Source organism: Leptinotarsa decemlineata, unplaced genomic scaffold, assembly GCF_025532065.1.
Source record: "Leptinotarsa decemlineata unplaced genomic scaffold, Ldec_3_MD MMD2_tig00000882_RagTag_RagTag, whole genome shotgun sequence".
NCBI classification, from domain to species: domain Eukaryota; kingdom Metazoa; phylum Arthropoda; class Insecta; order Coleoptera; family Chrysomelidae; genus Leptinotarsa; species Leptinotarsa decemlineata.
In genome coordinates, this window is record NW_027412556.1 from 86,872 (window position 1) to 101,694 (window position 14,823).

General features: G+C 34.1%; 3 protein-coding genes across 4 annotated transcripts; 2 read left to right on the forward strand and 1 right to left on the reverse strand.

Annotated features, from left to right (window-relative positions):
* Positions 1-1,751: 1,751 nt before the first annotated feature.
* Positions 1,752-4,384, forward strand: ScsbetaA (Succinyl-coenzyme A synthetase beta subunit, ADP-forming). Its single transcript, XM_023165809.2, is given in 7 exon segments — positions 1,752-1,910; positions 2,034-2,305; positions 2,357-2,424; positions 2,427-2,518; positions 2,571-2,835; positions 3,594-3,923; positions 3,926-4,384. Coding segments are annotated over 7 exon segments (1,338 nt in total). The 5' UTR covers positions 1,752-1,856; the 3' UTR covers positions 4,183-4,384.
* Positions 4,385-6,918: 2,534 nt separating this feature from the next.
* LOC111509953 (reticulocalbin-2) lies at positions 6,919-10,647 on the reverse strand. Of its 2 annotated transcripts, none has more exons than XM_074174701.1 (5): positions 10,155-10,647; positions 9,316-9,463; positions 8,941-9,263; positions 7,960-8,147; positions 6,919-7,058 (listed from the first exon to the last, which is right to left on the reverse strand). In XM_074174701.1, exons 1-4 carry the CDS (start codon positions 10,517-10,519, stop codon positions 7,976-7,978), a joined length of 1,008 nt encoding a protein of 335 aa, XP_074030802.1. In that variant the 5' UTR covers positions 10,520-10,647; the 3' UTR covers positions 6,919-7,058; positions 7,960-7,975. The 2 variants fall into 2 exon arrangements, with proteins under 2 accessions (XP_074030802.1, XP_074030801.1); XM_074174700.1 differs by having other exon boundaries at positions 6,919-7,090.
* Positions 10,648-12,029: 1,382 nt separating this feature from the next.
* mRpL3 (mitochondrial ribosomal protein L3) lies at positions 12,030-13,963 on the forward strand. Its single transcript, XM_023165816.2, has 5 exons — positions 12,030-12,190; positions 12,245-12,338; positions 12,554-12,766; positions 13,161-13,450; positions 13,500-13,963. Exons 1-5 carry the CDS (start codon positions 12,108-12,110, stop codon positions 13,924-13,926), a joined length of 1,107 nt encoding a protein of 368 aa, XP_023021584.2. The 5' UTR covers positions 12,030-12,107; the 3' UTR covers positions 13,927-13,963.
* The last annotated feature ends 860 nt before the right edge of the window (positions 13,964-14,823 follow it).

A 14,823-nucleotide genomic window follows, 5' to 3' on the forward strand; every position in this document is an offset into this window, starting at 1 on the left:
ACCTCCTTTTTTGTTGAAATAAATGTTTTTGTTTTGAAAAAATGAACCTAGTGAGGAATTCATAAGTGTAAGGGTTCATAAGATAGTATGTGCCGAAAAGAGTTGAAAATAACAGTTAATTGCCCAAAAAGTATCTATAACCACCAATTTTTCTTCTTCTTCTCTTCTTGTAATGGCCTTAGCTACCAGGATTATCCGGCCAGTGGGTAACAAATTTGATACTTTAGAGCCGAACGTGGCAACAATAAAGTGAGCCTGGGACGGACCCATCCACATTCGGTTGGGAGTATGGCTAAACAGTGAGAAAATCCCGGTAAGATACATTGTGTAGGAGTCATTCAATGGTCCATGCACTTGAAAAGATGGGTCACAGGCGAAGCACAAAAAACTAAAGGACTGATCACCGCACAGAAGCACCAAACGGTGAATAGATTCCAAATCCAACATGACAAATGACAACTGAAATATCTCGTTGACCTCGGAACTAACCGATCAGATGTAACTCAAACAACAGATCTGCATTATCGAACGCTTGCCGAGCGCTCAGATTTGTTTTTAAACAAGATTGTTTCAATTTCACACACGGCGACATTACCAATTAAATTGCTAAAGTACAGAAAATATTAATTCAGAAAGAAGTGATTAAAAAACTTATTGAAGTAACAAAGTTGAAAACTCAATAGAATTCGTAACTGTGACTTGTTGAAAATAGAGATTCCATGCTGTGATAGGTTGTCCGTAAGTTAAATTCTGCATGAGATGAAACAACCCTACTAACGTCTGGCGTCTTGACTTCATTAACAATACGACTCGCCAGAATGGAATTATTCAAAACTGTCGAAAGGTAATGTGAATAAAAATATTTTTCAACTCATATTCAACAAACCATAGACACGTATTTCGGGCTTTTGGCTTATCACAAGTTTGGTACAGCCAAGAGCAAGGATCGACTACACTTGATTTACAAAAAAAGTTCAAATACACGGAACCATCAGCAGAAGCAAGCTGCACATTTGTGGTTTCGGTTAATGGATCTTACGTTTACAAGAATACGACTAAAATTTGCAAGGAAGCAGCTATAGTCCTTTCTATGTCCGATAAATTATCTCTTGAATTTATGTCGATATTCTTCATATCCATATGATTTCCTGAACCCGGATGTCACACAGGAAGCTTTTCATTTTCATGGAATTATTTGCCACCAGCTTGACTGTAAACCTTTCTTGAATTCATCGGTGAGTCTACCGATGGATTCATTTCCAGTGGTTCATTTAAAACGTTAGCGCGTTTCTATTGGTTGAAACAATACCTCAGAAATGTTTTGGTAAATTTCAGATCAGGCCTAAATGAATAAGTGACGTCATTGGAGGAACACGGATTTCCTCTTGTCGCGGATACCATGTCACAGAATAATTGTTTTAAGACGATTATATTTCGTACCCCACATATACGACAGTATCACTGTTGGATGTAAACTATATCAAAATATTTCGTTCTCATCTGCAGCTAAATTCTTGGCAAAAATAATTAAACACGAAATATAAGTATAATAAAAATGAAGAGAAATTCGATTAGTGACATATTAACGTCCATATACTGAAAATCCAAATCCGTTTCACAATGAAATGAAAAAACTAAGTGAACTTGAGTTGGCATGGTTGAACATTTTTGGATTTGAAAAATCTAAAGATTTTTATCGAGTTGTCTAAAGAAATTCGCAAATGTTATCTGGCAACACTGCTACCATACCAACTAGTATCAGTCATATTTCATTTTTGCACTGTATTTTTATTCCGTGGTTCAGTCAGTGTCTTGTAACGAAATTTTCACCGATTTTTTTCACATAAAAAGCGAACATGTTGAGGAGTATAGTGCTTGCTGAAAATATAGTTTTGAAAAATAATTCTAAGGTACATTCTTATGGGTGTAATATTTTTTATCACTGCCAGAAAAAAAAAAATTTTTTTTGACAGATCTCAAATTGTGTTACATAAATATCGGTCAATTTATATAATTAACTCCTACCATTACAGATTCTATTTTCTATACCAAGTAACCTTTGGCATCCTCAACAACAACAAACGAGAAACTTGAATGTACATGAACATATCAGCTATTCATTGCTGAAAGAAGCAGGAATAACTGTTCCCAATTTTGGTGTTGCTAAAACCAAACAGGAAGCTAGACAAATTGCAGAAAAATTGAATACAAAAGATTTGGTATTGAAAGCACAGGTATTAGCTGGAGGACGAGGCAAAGGAAGTTTCAAGAATGGCCTTAAGGGCGGTGTCCGTATGGTTTATTCGTAAGTTGAAAGTATTAGTTGAATCATTATGTGTGAAATTTGTATTTTTAGACCTCAAGAGGCAGAAGATATCACTGGTCAGATGTTGGGACAGTATTTAGTGACGAAGCAAACTGGGGAGAAGGCAGAATATGTAATGCCGTCATGGTTGCCGAGCGTAAATTTCCCAGAAAAGAATTCTACTTTGCAGTTATGATGGAACGAGCATTCAATGTAAACACAATTGAATTTTTATAATTTTGTGGGAACTATGAAAATCTTTTAGGGACCTGTGATAATCGCTTCGTCACAGGGTGGAGTTAACATTGAAGAAGTGGCGGCAGAGAATCCAGATGCAATCCTTTATGAACCAGTTGACGTTGTGAAAGGTTTATCGAAAGAACAAGCCGAGAAGATTGCTGTCGCAGTGGGCTTACAATCCCAAAAAAGCAAAACTGCTGATATGCTTCTGAGGATGTATGACCTTTTCATAAAGAAAGATGCACTATTGATTGAAATCAACCCATACGCTGAAGATGCAGGAGAAACATGTGAGAAACTATCATTTTATTCTACATTAATAATTCTCTTTTAGAAAATGTTTCCTGCAAAATGATCATTGCCAAATTTTTTCATTAATCCTCCAAGATCTATACCACTGACTTTTCTCAGGTTCAGTGTATAAAAACAGCATGCTTTTTTTATCAAAAAAAAGTACAATTTTATTCTTGTATTCTGTAGGCCCTTTTTTTGACATTCTCAAGTTTTTATTCTCCCGAAATGAAAAAACTTTTCAAAATAAATAATTATCAGATTTGACCAGAAATGTAACTGCTTTTTAGGAAAGAATAGGAATTTGGGATAGAGAAGAATTAGGAGGGTAGTTTTGAAAGCATTTTTTCTTTCTTATAATTCAATGTCGATATGAAAGTAGTTGTTTCTTTATGCATGATCTACATATCATTTACTTGCCACTCTGCTTGTTATTCTGTAAATGTAAATGAAATATATTCGGTCCAGAATCAGTTTTATGTATACGAGCATACAAATTGAGATTTGTATGAGGTACTCTGAAATATAATACCATCTCAACTATTTTGAATCTATCCACTTTAGAGGAACGCAGGATTTAGTTCCTGTCTAAATGAATGAATTATCAGTAAACAAAACTTTTCACGAAACAAGTGAGAAAGAATTGGAATGAATCTAGTCAACTCTATACCTTTGCTCTTATAGTCTAAAACCCGTAATAGTTGAATTGTTTAATTGATTCATATTCAAAAGACTGTTGAAATTGAAATTTTTGCAGATTTCTCATTGGACGCCAAATTCCGTTTCGATGACAATTCACAGTTTCGGCAGAAGGAACTATTCGCTCTTCGCGATTGGACCCAAGAGGACGAGAAAGAAGTGGCAGCCGCCAAGTTCGATTTGAATTACATCGCCCTAGATGGCAACATTGGATGTATGGTTAATGGAGCTGGCTTAGCAATGGCCACTATGGATATAATCTCTCTACATGGAGGTTCCCCCGCAAATTTTCTTGACGTTGGAGGAGGGGCTACCGCGTCTGCAGTCAAAGAAGCATTCAAAATAATAACTGCGGATCCCAAAGTACACGCCATACTAGTCAACATTTTCGGGGTATAATGAGGTGTGACGTTATTGCAGAGGGAATTATTGCCGCCGCCAAAGAGCTCAGCTTGAAAATGCCGATTGTTTGTAGGCTTCAGGGAACAAACGTCGATGATGCGAAAGTATTGATTGCCTCTTCCGGTTTGAAAATTTTACCTGTGGATAATTTGGACGAGGCGGCAAGATTGGCAGTAAAGTTGTCGAACATCGTAAGCTTGGCAAGAGACGCCAAATTGGATATCAACTTTGAAATGCCTCTCTGAGTTGTGGCATACGAGAAATCAAAATTGGGCAGTATTTTTTTCGAAGAATTCAACTAAAGAGAGAATATATTTCAGGCATTTTATTGTATACTCAGTCACGTACTACTTTTATCAAAGCTTTACTGATATTTAGCTCGTTAGCGGTGCATATTTAAATTATTTATTTGTACAATAAGTTGAAGAATATATCATTTTCCAGTTATTCCCAGTTTTATTTTTCTTATAGTAGATGGAAAGTTTCAACAGTTGAACTCGTGCAGCGAGCAATTATTTATTTTGGGACAATATAATTAAACTGGCAATCAATCTTGACAAATTTGATATTCCTATAAAGCAACGATTACTGAAGTACTAATTTATTCAGTTGCACCACTTGATAAAATAGTGGAGTGGGCGCAACCCATCATTAAAAGCAATTTCTTTCAAGGACAAAACACAAAAGCACTACAGGAAAATCCCTGAGGCGCTTTAAGAGCGGTGCCTGTGCGAAAGTAGCGATTCACATTGGATTTGAATCCATTCAGAAAAACTTTCAAGAAGTTCAATCCTATTTAATGGAAAATCAAGTAGAATAGATTGATGGAAACAGCAGAGATGATTCTGTAGAAGTGTAAAATCTCAAATGATTTCCCACTTTTATTTTTATTTTCTGTATTATTGACTTCAAAACTGCAGCAATCCGCTTTTGCTTTCCCGACATTTTGTTTATGTTTTTTAATTTTTTATTTATATTCCTTACGTTTCTTGTTATCTTGCCTTCAAAATGAAAAGTAGATATTTAGCAGAAGCAGAATTTAAGAAATACTAAAATTGTTTCACGCATATTTAAAATATATTTTTAATAAATAAATAAATAAATCGTTTGCACGACATGGCACAAATACAGAAATAATTAGAAGAATAGACATTTCCTTCAGTTAATGTTGATTCAAAGCTGTGTTCACTTAACTTATTATCTTAATTGAAGAGCTCGGTGAATGAACATGTCGAGTAACATTTTTTCAAAATAGGGAATATTTAAATGAAAGAACACTTTATTATCTATTCCAAAATTGTTATCAAACACGTTCATTTACTAAGTTGATACTCAACATTCGAAAGCAACAAAAAAAATGACACAGAAAAAATAAAACAAAATGTTATGAGCTATTTGCAAAAATATTAGAAAAATCAAAATAGTTCAATGAAATATTAATGAGTTAGGATAATGCAAAACACCCACTTTATTTCTGAAAAGGGACTGACTACACATACATACTGTATGTTACAGACACAAGATTCAAATTATCAAATATTTTTTATTTGTTAGTAAATGCAAATATTTTTTTTCCAAAAATGCCAACAAGAGACTGGAAAGTACACAATGGATAATAATTTGAACTGAATTGACTATAAGGAATAAGGTGTAATAATATCACTCAACATTCAATTAATAGTGCAATGCATGGACCAGAATACAGTATTTGGTAATTTTCGAAATTCCCAGTAGATGATTCCCCACAAATTTTGTGTAGATTTAAAGATTGCTGAAATACATTTCTGGCCGAAGTTCAAGCTTAATTGTTCACCAACTGATCCAGAAAGTTAGTTTCAATTCCATATATATGAATATGATATGAAAATATTTTGCATCCAAAAATTCAAAGATTTTCTTTAAAATATCGAATTATTTTTCAATTTGAATAAACTCGAGATGTGAAAGGTTTTGAAAGCCAGCCTTGGTAACAACGACATTTAATGAACAGAAGAATGCAGATGAAAGTTTCAACAACATTAATGAGATGAGAAATATTCAGTTGTTCAAGTTTTTGTTACCATCTACTTTTTACCAAAAAATAAAATTATGACAAGGCCAAAATAACAACCTTTCACATATGTTTGAACAAAATTTCCAACTTTTCTTGGCAACCAGATATTTCAAAGTTTAAATGTGAGGATGGCAACATTTCACGAAAGACTTTTAAGATCAAACAAAATAAGCATTTCAATAATCGATAAGAAAGTCAACAGTAATTATTTTTTCAGCAATCTACAGCCTATACTACTTCCCGAATGAAATTTTACATTTAATGATGGTATCAACTGACTTGTAAAAAATGTATTGAGGCAACTAATAACATCCCATTTTTACGAATGGTAGATAAAGTGTGTTGAATCTATTTTCTAGGTTTGTTGGGCATGGTCTGCAGGTTTTCATATATGACTGCAGTAGTCATTATCGAAAGAGGCAATAGAGGAAGTGCCTTGGACAGCAGACACAACTTTCAAGGTTTGAGTCTTTGGTTTCATTCCATCGGTGGTGTTCATGGCTTCTTTTCTATTTTAGTTCAATTCAATAACCTTTTACCTGTACAACTTATTGTTATTTTATGGATCGAAATTGTTTCTATGTCTTTTGAATTTCTATTGCTTCCCTATATAGTCTTGAGTAGTAGTTCTATCGAGCATTACTCAAATTAACACTAATAAAGTCTGACTACCTGCGCTGAATTGCGCACGTTAGTCATTTAATTCAGTCACCTGTTATGGAATGAAACCAGGGACCCAAACCTTGAGGTCTTATTGAATAGACTTTTTATAATTTTTATAAGGATTCATATACAAATATTTTATAGTGGAAGGTTTCTGATAATAACTTTGAGATATATATAAAAAGCGTTGAAGTGTTTGGTGGAAAAATTAGGATATATGATAAGGTAGTTAGAAATAGCAGGTAGTCAGAAATAGCAAGACCAATACAAATGGTAAATTTCATTCAGGTTTTTCATGTTAGACAACAAAGAGTCGAAATTTCAAATTAAAATCATGTTGCTGCTTCAAGTAGTGATATCTTCTCCACGTGATCCCAATACTGGAGATTCTGACACTACCACATTCTAGAAAGAACAAAAACGATGTTGAAGAGTCCCTGAAAAGTGTTTTTACATAGAATCATTATATTTAAGATATCAATTAGATTTTTTTTCAAACTAACCTATAATTTTACGAATTTTTAATAAGCAAAATATTAATATCTGTCGATTATAAAGACTTCTCTGAGAAAAAGAAATTTTACTGGAGTTTAGTCCCGATACCAAACTGTTATTTTCTACACCTCCACACGTATTTCAACCATCAAGACACGTGTTTCAATCACCAAGTGATCATCTTCAAGAGGAAGATTAATCTTCCTCTTGAAGTTCAAGAGAAAGATTGGAGTTTCGATCATCAAGAGATCATCTTCAAGATGAAGATTAATCTTCCTCTTGAAGTTCAAGAGGAAGATTGAAGTTTCAATCACCAAGTGATCATCTTCAAGATGAAGATTAATATTCCTCTTGAAGATAATCACTTGGTGATTGAAACACGTGTCTTGGTGATTGAATCTCTCTCTTGAAGTTCAAGAGGAAGTTTAATCTTCCACTTGGTGATTGAAACACGTGTCGAGGTGTTAAAAATAACGGTTTGGTGTTGGGACTAAACTCCAGTAATATTCATAACTAAATATGCAAAAGTTTCAACACCACTAACATGGTTCATAACCATTACAGAAAAAATGTTTCCACTACACCATCAGCCAAATTGTAAAACTAACTGTATAAAAAAATACGAGATACAAAAAAACTGATTGCCTAGTCAAGTATAAATGATTCCCGATTTCTGTCTATTTCATATGTTCATAAATTTGATTCGGATAGTTATAAATAATAACTTTATAATCAATCAGGAAGACAATGTGATTGTTTTGAATTTACAAATATCAGATACAATCTCAAACGTATTTGGATGTAAACTTACAGTTCTATTGTACACATCACAGCTCATCGTTGAAATGGTGTATATTGTGAAGATGATCACCATAATCCGTCGCTTCGCTGCCAACAAATGTGTCATGGTGATCGAGAATTTCCTCAAAACTTAAAACATCATCATGATTGTCATCGCTGTGGGCGAACAAATGGTCTACTTCTTCCGTGGCTATTTCTCTAAAAATTTAAAACATCCTATGACAGTCGTGGAAAAAATAATGATCCCATAATTTATTTTGAAACCATCTGGGAGGCTGATGGGAACGTCATTATTGAATTTGAATTGTCTGTTGGAAGAAACAACTACCAAATATTACTCATTCATTTATTTTGATTCTCACTATGAAAGGTTGACACAAAATGGCTGATGTTTTACGTGGGTCAAACCAAAAAAATATCCAAAGCATGCATAAAAGAACACAGAAAGAGTTTCTAAATAAGAATCGATTATCTGATTGGACCGTAGATCATGTTAATGTTTCAAGGAACACACACCTTGGAAAACGACCATAGATTAAATGAAAAATGTCTGAAATTGTTGAGATCGGTGAACAATAGATTTTTGAATGTTTTCAAAAGTCTGGACATGGCAAAGTATGCAATGAAAACAGTGACAAAGGTCCAAAATTTCCAGCAAATTCCAACCGAATCCATCGATGTGTATAGAAAAGTGAACTCAGTTAGATATGAACAGAGACGAGTTTTAGAGTTAGAATAAGTTTTCAGCATCTCCTGAAGATGCAAACTTGGTTGGGAAACGTGCATCGAGAAGAGTATTGAAGTTCTGGTGATTGGAAAAAGTGCTTGTTTTTGATTTATTCTACGTCAGAGGTTCCAAAATCTGACTAGATTGCAAAAGCCCAAGTTCAGTCTCGATAATAAAGTATATTTATGATTATTATCATTATACCAGGGCACCAATATGTGGATAAAAATAGAAAAATTATTGTTCCATTTCGTTTCAACTTACTCGTTGCTGGGAACAGCCCAGGACAATATTTCACTACCTTCTAGTTTTCCATCATGATTTTTATCCAGAGCGTCATCAAATTTGACTTTTTCCGTAATTAGAGCTTCCTTGTCTAATGCCGCGCCTCGGTTGCCAATGTATTCCTGAAAGTTTATAAATCCATCGCCGTCTTTATCGTAATCATTCAAAGTTTGTCCTAAAATAATGGGAAGCATATTAGGATGCTCTTCTGGATGGGTGAATGCTATCCATTCTTCGCTATCGAGAATACCGTCACTGTTGATGTCTGCAGCTTTCCACATGATCTTATCATCTTGAATCAGCTAAAAATTATCGAGTTAGAAAAAAATCATTGAAATTTCAAAGTATACACACTTTGTCATTTTCATCCCCAAATTTTACTTCCTTCTCCGTACTATCGAGCCCGTAAGTGTCAGATATATATTCTTCCCAAGTAACCATGTTATCATTGTCTTCATCAGCGTCTTCCATTCTGTCTCTGGCTTCTTCTTCTGATAACATTCTGCAAATTATTTAGTTTGTTTTATCAATTCTATCGGTGAAAAAATTTCAAATACTGTTTAATAATTAAGACAATGAGGGGAATCCATCATACTGCAGTAGCTTTGGCAAAAAGAATAAGTTCGGTGATATGATGCTCAAAATGAATTTTGCAAGCAACTTCAACATTCAAACCGTCATAAATGGAAGATAGAACCTGAAGCTCAAGAACGCCAAAAAAAGTGATCATTACAACTCAAAAACAATGTGTATAGGAAAAAATATCTACTGATGATGGCACTACTGTGTTCAAAAAGTGGTGACATTGAACAAACGATTTGATCATACGAAGACGCCATCTATGGGATCGACATACATACTAATTTCATCAATTATATGTACTGTGCGTCTTATATTCAGAATTTTTATAATCTACTATTACTGAGAACAGTGAGTGCCAAAATCTCTGAGCAGATTTAGATAAATTGAGAATTCGGGTGCTTGCAATGGCATGGAATTGAATACTGCCAAATGTTACAGCGTTTCATTTAGCCATGACTGATGTATGATTTCTCATATATCGAACATTAATGACTCCCTTCTCCAAAAAATCGGGACGATTAGGACGATTTTTCTCTTTGAAATGCACATAGAAAATCATTCTAAAATGATGATTGTTTTGCCAGCTGAATAGGGATTTTTCAAATCCTTACTTGAAAGAGCGAATGATCCAAGCCTTGAGTTCTTTCCTATCAATTTGTTCATCGCCATTGATATCCATTTTCTTGAGTAGTATACTCAATCTCCTTTTAGCCTCTTCGGGAGGTAAATGATCATAATCTTCTGCTTCCTTGTGACTTCCCAGTATGGCTTCATGATCGAATTCACTGAAATGTTCACCTTCTTCAGAAAAATGACTGTGATCTCTGGGACTGTAGGCTCCGTCAGTTTCACGTTCTTTGTGTAATTCGTTCGTATGGCTGTGCATCACTCCTGCATTAACTTTATTGAAGGGAAGAGATAATGAAATGAGGCTAGCCAAAAGTGTAACTAACAATTTCATCATTGTTATTGACATAGTATTTCATAGTTCTACAAATAACATTAATATGGAATATCGAATTTCACTTTGAAATTAATATTATTTTGGAAATGTCAAATATTCAAAATTTTATCACCACCCACCATTTGTAATCTTCTTCTTCTGAAATTTTATTTTGATTCGTGCTTTGGCCAACCAAGTTTCATAATAATAAACAATAAAAAAATGAGGGTATGTAACAATTTATTTATTCATTTAATTGCAGACCCGGTGAACTTCGTTCCGTCTAACAATCAATGAGTGAGTATATTCAGGATTTTAAAATTAATACAAAATTATCAAGTCCAATTATTTATTATAATAAAACAACTGGGAATTGTTAGGAAGAGAGCACTCTTCAGTGAAACATCCTCTGTCATACGATATTTTTTGTTTTGTTATCAGACACAAGTACAAATAAAGTTGATGGTTTTCCGACTCGGGAACGTGCCACTTACAATTGACCTTGAGAAAAACATTCATTTTCTATATCATCTACTTCGTCTGGTCGAACTAACCATATAAGAATATGTGTGCGTGCGGTAGGCCTCATTTTTGTCATTCTATAGAGTACATCCAGGATTGAGTTTCTACAAAGACGCCTTGTTAAACAATATATACTGTATTTTTGCCTGAATACACATGCGGTGATGTCGTGTCGATCATTTGACGTTTGTTCGGGAAACAGCATGTGGCTAATTTCAACCCATTCTGGATTACACGTAAAAGTAATGAAGAAATCTAGCCGGTCGTAATGACAAACATATGTCATTGCATCTTGCACATATTCATGTATATAACGTGGACTACCTATGTAGACTACCGGTAGAATAGGTAATCGACAAATATTAGTTGCATTTCCATAAGTGCTAATTTGCTAATTGGGAATCCTAATTGCATTACGGTTTTGTCGGGAAAACTCAGATCTTCTGGTCGCGGCATCGTTAATAATTATATCGTCACATTACGTGACCTGTCAATTGCGTTTTATTTAAACAAATGAACTGTCAGTTGCGTTTTATTTTAACACGTCACTGTTATCACTAATGTTTTGCCTCTTTTATTATCATTTTTATTGATGAAATATATTTTGATATATATTATATATATGACATTAAAAATAAAATAAATACAACAATAAAAATTAATTGGCGCTCCGGGGCGACTTCATTGATTCCAGTGGCGCATTTGCTTTTTCAGCTGCAGGAAAACCCGGAAAAACCTGCAGCACCACATCATCTGAAGATCTTGATCCAACAATGTCCTCTCTCTCATAAAACAAAATGTATGGTGTCTCCAGAGGCTCCAATAAATTCAATTTCCTATTCACGACAAATCTAGAAACACAAAAATCTTAAAAATTGGTCCAGCCACACTTGAGTTATAAATGTTGTAACTAACACGACTTTTATTTATAAATATATAAAGATATAAAAACAATATGGAGCATTTCCACTCACAGAAGTTATGAAGTCATTGAATTCTTTACCAAAATATCGAATGGCAACCCTGTACAAAAGTATGAGGTTATGTTAACTTGTGGAGGAGAGGAAGTATAAAGTTGCATTTTAAAATATTTTCAATTATGTCCCTTGTTTTAGCAAAAGTTAAATATGTCGTAAATGCAGCTAGTATAAAATCTTTAGAAGATGCATTTCTGACCTTGAGGTGACAAGTCAGTCTAATTTTCTGATGTTGAAATTATTGTAGTATTTTCCTTAGGTTATCCTGTTACAACCAAATTCGTGGAAGAACAAAATTAAATCCTAAACCGAGACTGAGAAATCCTACTTGGTTCGTCAAGAAACAGATAGCAGTTAGTAAAATTCTTCTTTCAACTCGCTTACTTCTTCGTCTTCAAAATATTCATTTAGCTTTTTGTGAGAATTCTTGCACCATTCTAAAGTCATATGCCCAAAATTTAAGTGACTGATTAGTTGACTAAATTATACCTATCTGAGCAAACTTCCGAACATTTCATTTAGCTTGTGGTTTTTCTTAATTCACTATTTATAATTTCATTTTCAAAAGGAAAGAGAAGAACTCGTCACTCCAGAGAATGAAAGCTTCATTAAAGAAGTTATTGAGGATAAGTACAACAATGAGTCAGTATCCCAAAAAGATATTTCAACAAATATCATTTGGACTCCAAGACTTCAAAGAACTGGAGTAATTGCAAGGAAGCTTGGAAGTTATCCTATGTGGATGAAAGATGGTAAAATAACTTCCACTACCCTACTTCAAGTAAGTATTTCTTAGTATTTTTAGATTCTGAACCACAGAACATCTTACAGAAGTGACGCTCAGCAGTACAAGAACCATAAACTTTCAACAATCTTGAGGTGATTATAGTATAATTGAATATTTCATTGAGTGGACGTGAACATGGTAAAATGAAACTAGTTTGGTTAAAATGTTAGTACAACATTCTGTTAAATTATTGGAAAAATGACATTGAAAACCTCCAACACAGAATATAGACTCTAGAAACTTTACCCTTCAACATTTAAGTGTCGCTAGTTGAGTGACTTGTCTGTAAAGTGTTTTGTGACTGAACAATATAGCCACATTTACAGGGCAATGAAGGATTTCTATGAACCAATGCTACATTTTGCATAGGTATATAAATCATTTTTAGGTTTTGGATAACCATGTCATTCGATATTATCCTCCAGAGCAATATGATCCACCGAGAAAAAGAATTGAGAAAGTTTATAATAAGAAGGGATGTTTACTCATAGGAGCTGATCCTGGAGACCCATCTCAGTTTACAAAAGAATACTGTGGCCTTTTTAGAGACTCTGGTGTGATCCCAAAGAAAGTTCTGGCAAGATTTTTCGTGAGCCCTGATGCAGCTTTACCATTAGGCACCCTCATAAATGCCATGCATTTTCAGGTCGGAAATGTGGTGGACGTGAGAGGAAAAACGTAATATTGATGATGAATGTATTCAGTTATATTGATATAATTTTTTTAGAATTGATCGCGGTTTTCAAGGCGTCATGAAACGACACGGTTTCAAAGGCATGCCAGCTTCACACGGGGTCACAAAAACTCATCGAAGAGGAGGTAATATTGGCGGAGGAGGAGAAAAAGGGCGTGTTTGGCCAGGAACAAAGATGCCGGGTCACATGGGCAACAGATATCGAATCAACCGAGGTCAGAAAATATTGAGAATAAATACAAAGTACAATATAATTTATGTTGGAGGACAGCATATTCCTGGAGAGACGAATTCTATCGTTTACATTTATGACACCAAGTTACCACTACGAAAGCCTACGAAACCGCTTCCATTTCCTACGTTCGTAGGTGATATAGATGAAAGTGTGCCTGAAAATCTTTACGATGAAAGCATGCACGATTTTTCTCAATCTAGTATTTTGTATGATGAAAATGAATAATCATCTCTAAATTATAAAGTCTAAAAGTAAACGTTCATTTGATTGGTATTCTTAATAATTCTTCTCGCTTTTATATAGAGCAACTCTGAGGGTGGTCCAGTATCGTCAACAGTTGAAATAGATCTGGTGTTGTGGCCTGCAAATTACTCTTTGATTAATACAATCTTACAGCTATTTATATCGATACCAAAATAATAAAAACAAAAAGTTTATTATAACAGCAAATAGAAAATATAAAGATGGATTTTAAAGGTAAAAAAAAAGTTCCACAAAACAGTCATTCTCACAGCTGTATCAGAAGTCATCTCGTAAATATTCTTAATTAATGACGACAGGTTATCAAGTGTTGAATTCTTGCTGTATATCATTGCATTTCAACCTGTGTGGCTTGATCGAGCTTGAATATTACGGGAATGAACTAAATCTACATACAATGTTGTCCTTATTCATTCTATAGATACTTCTGCTAGATACCTGTGTCTCAATTGTTTTGAAGATGATACCATGGTGATTGAAACACTGAGATGTTAAAAATAACTGTTTGGTGTTGGAAGAGAACTCCAGTAATATTCATTACTACACCAAAAGTTCCAAACTGTGCATGACAAGTATCTATCTCAACAACTGAAATGTCTCCATGAGACAACTTCTATGCAGTCAGACCTCCATTATTAGAAGGAAGTTGAAAAAGTTCTACAACCTAATGCGAGAGAAAACAGCTCTTTATCTGGATGTCTAAAAACACTATACTAGTGATGGAATTCCTTACTTTGAGTGGACAGTTTTCAATAATATAAATTCAATACCCACAGTATTAAGCAAATCCTTCAATGAATAAATTCATTTATCTGCTACTCTGAATATTTCCTCAACATTATGATGCTTTTTGACTTCAAT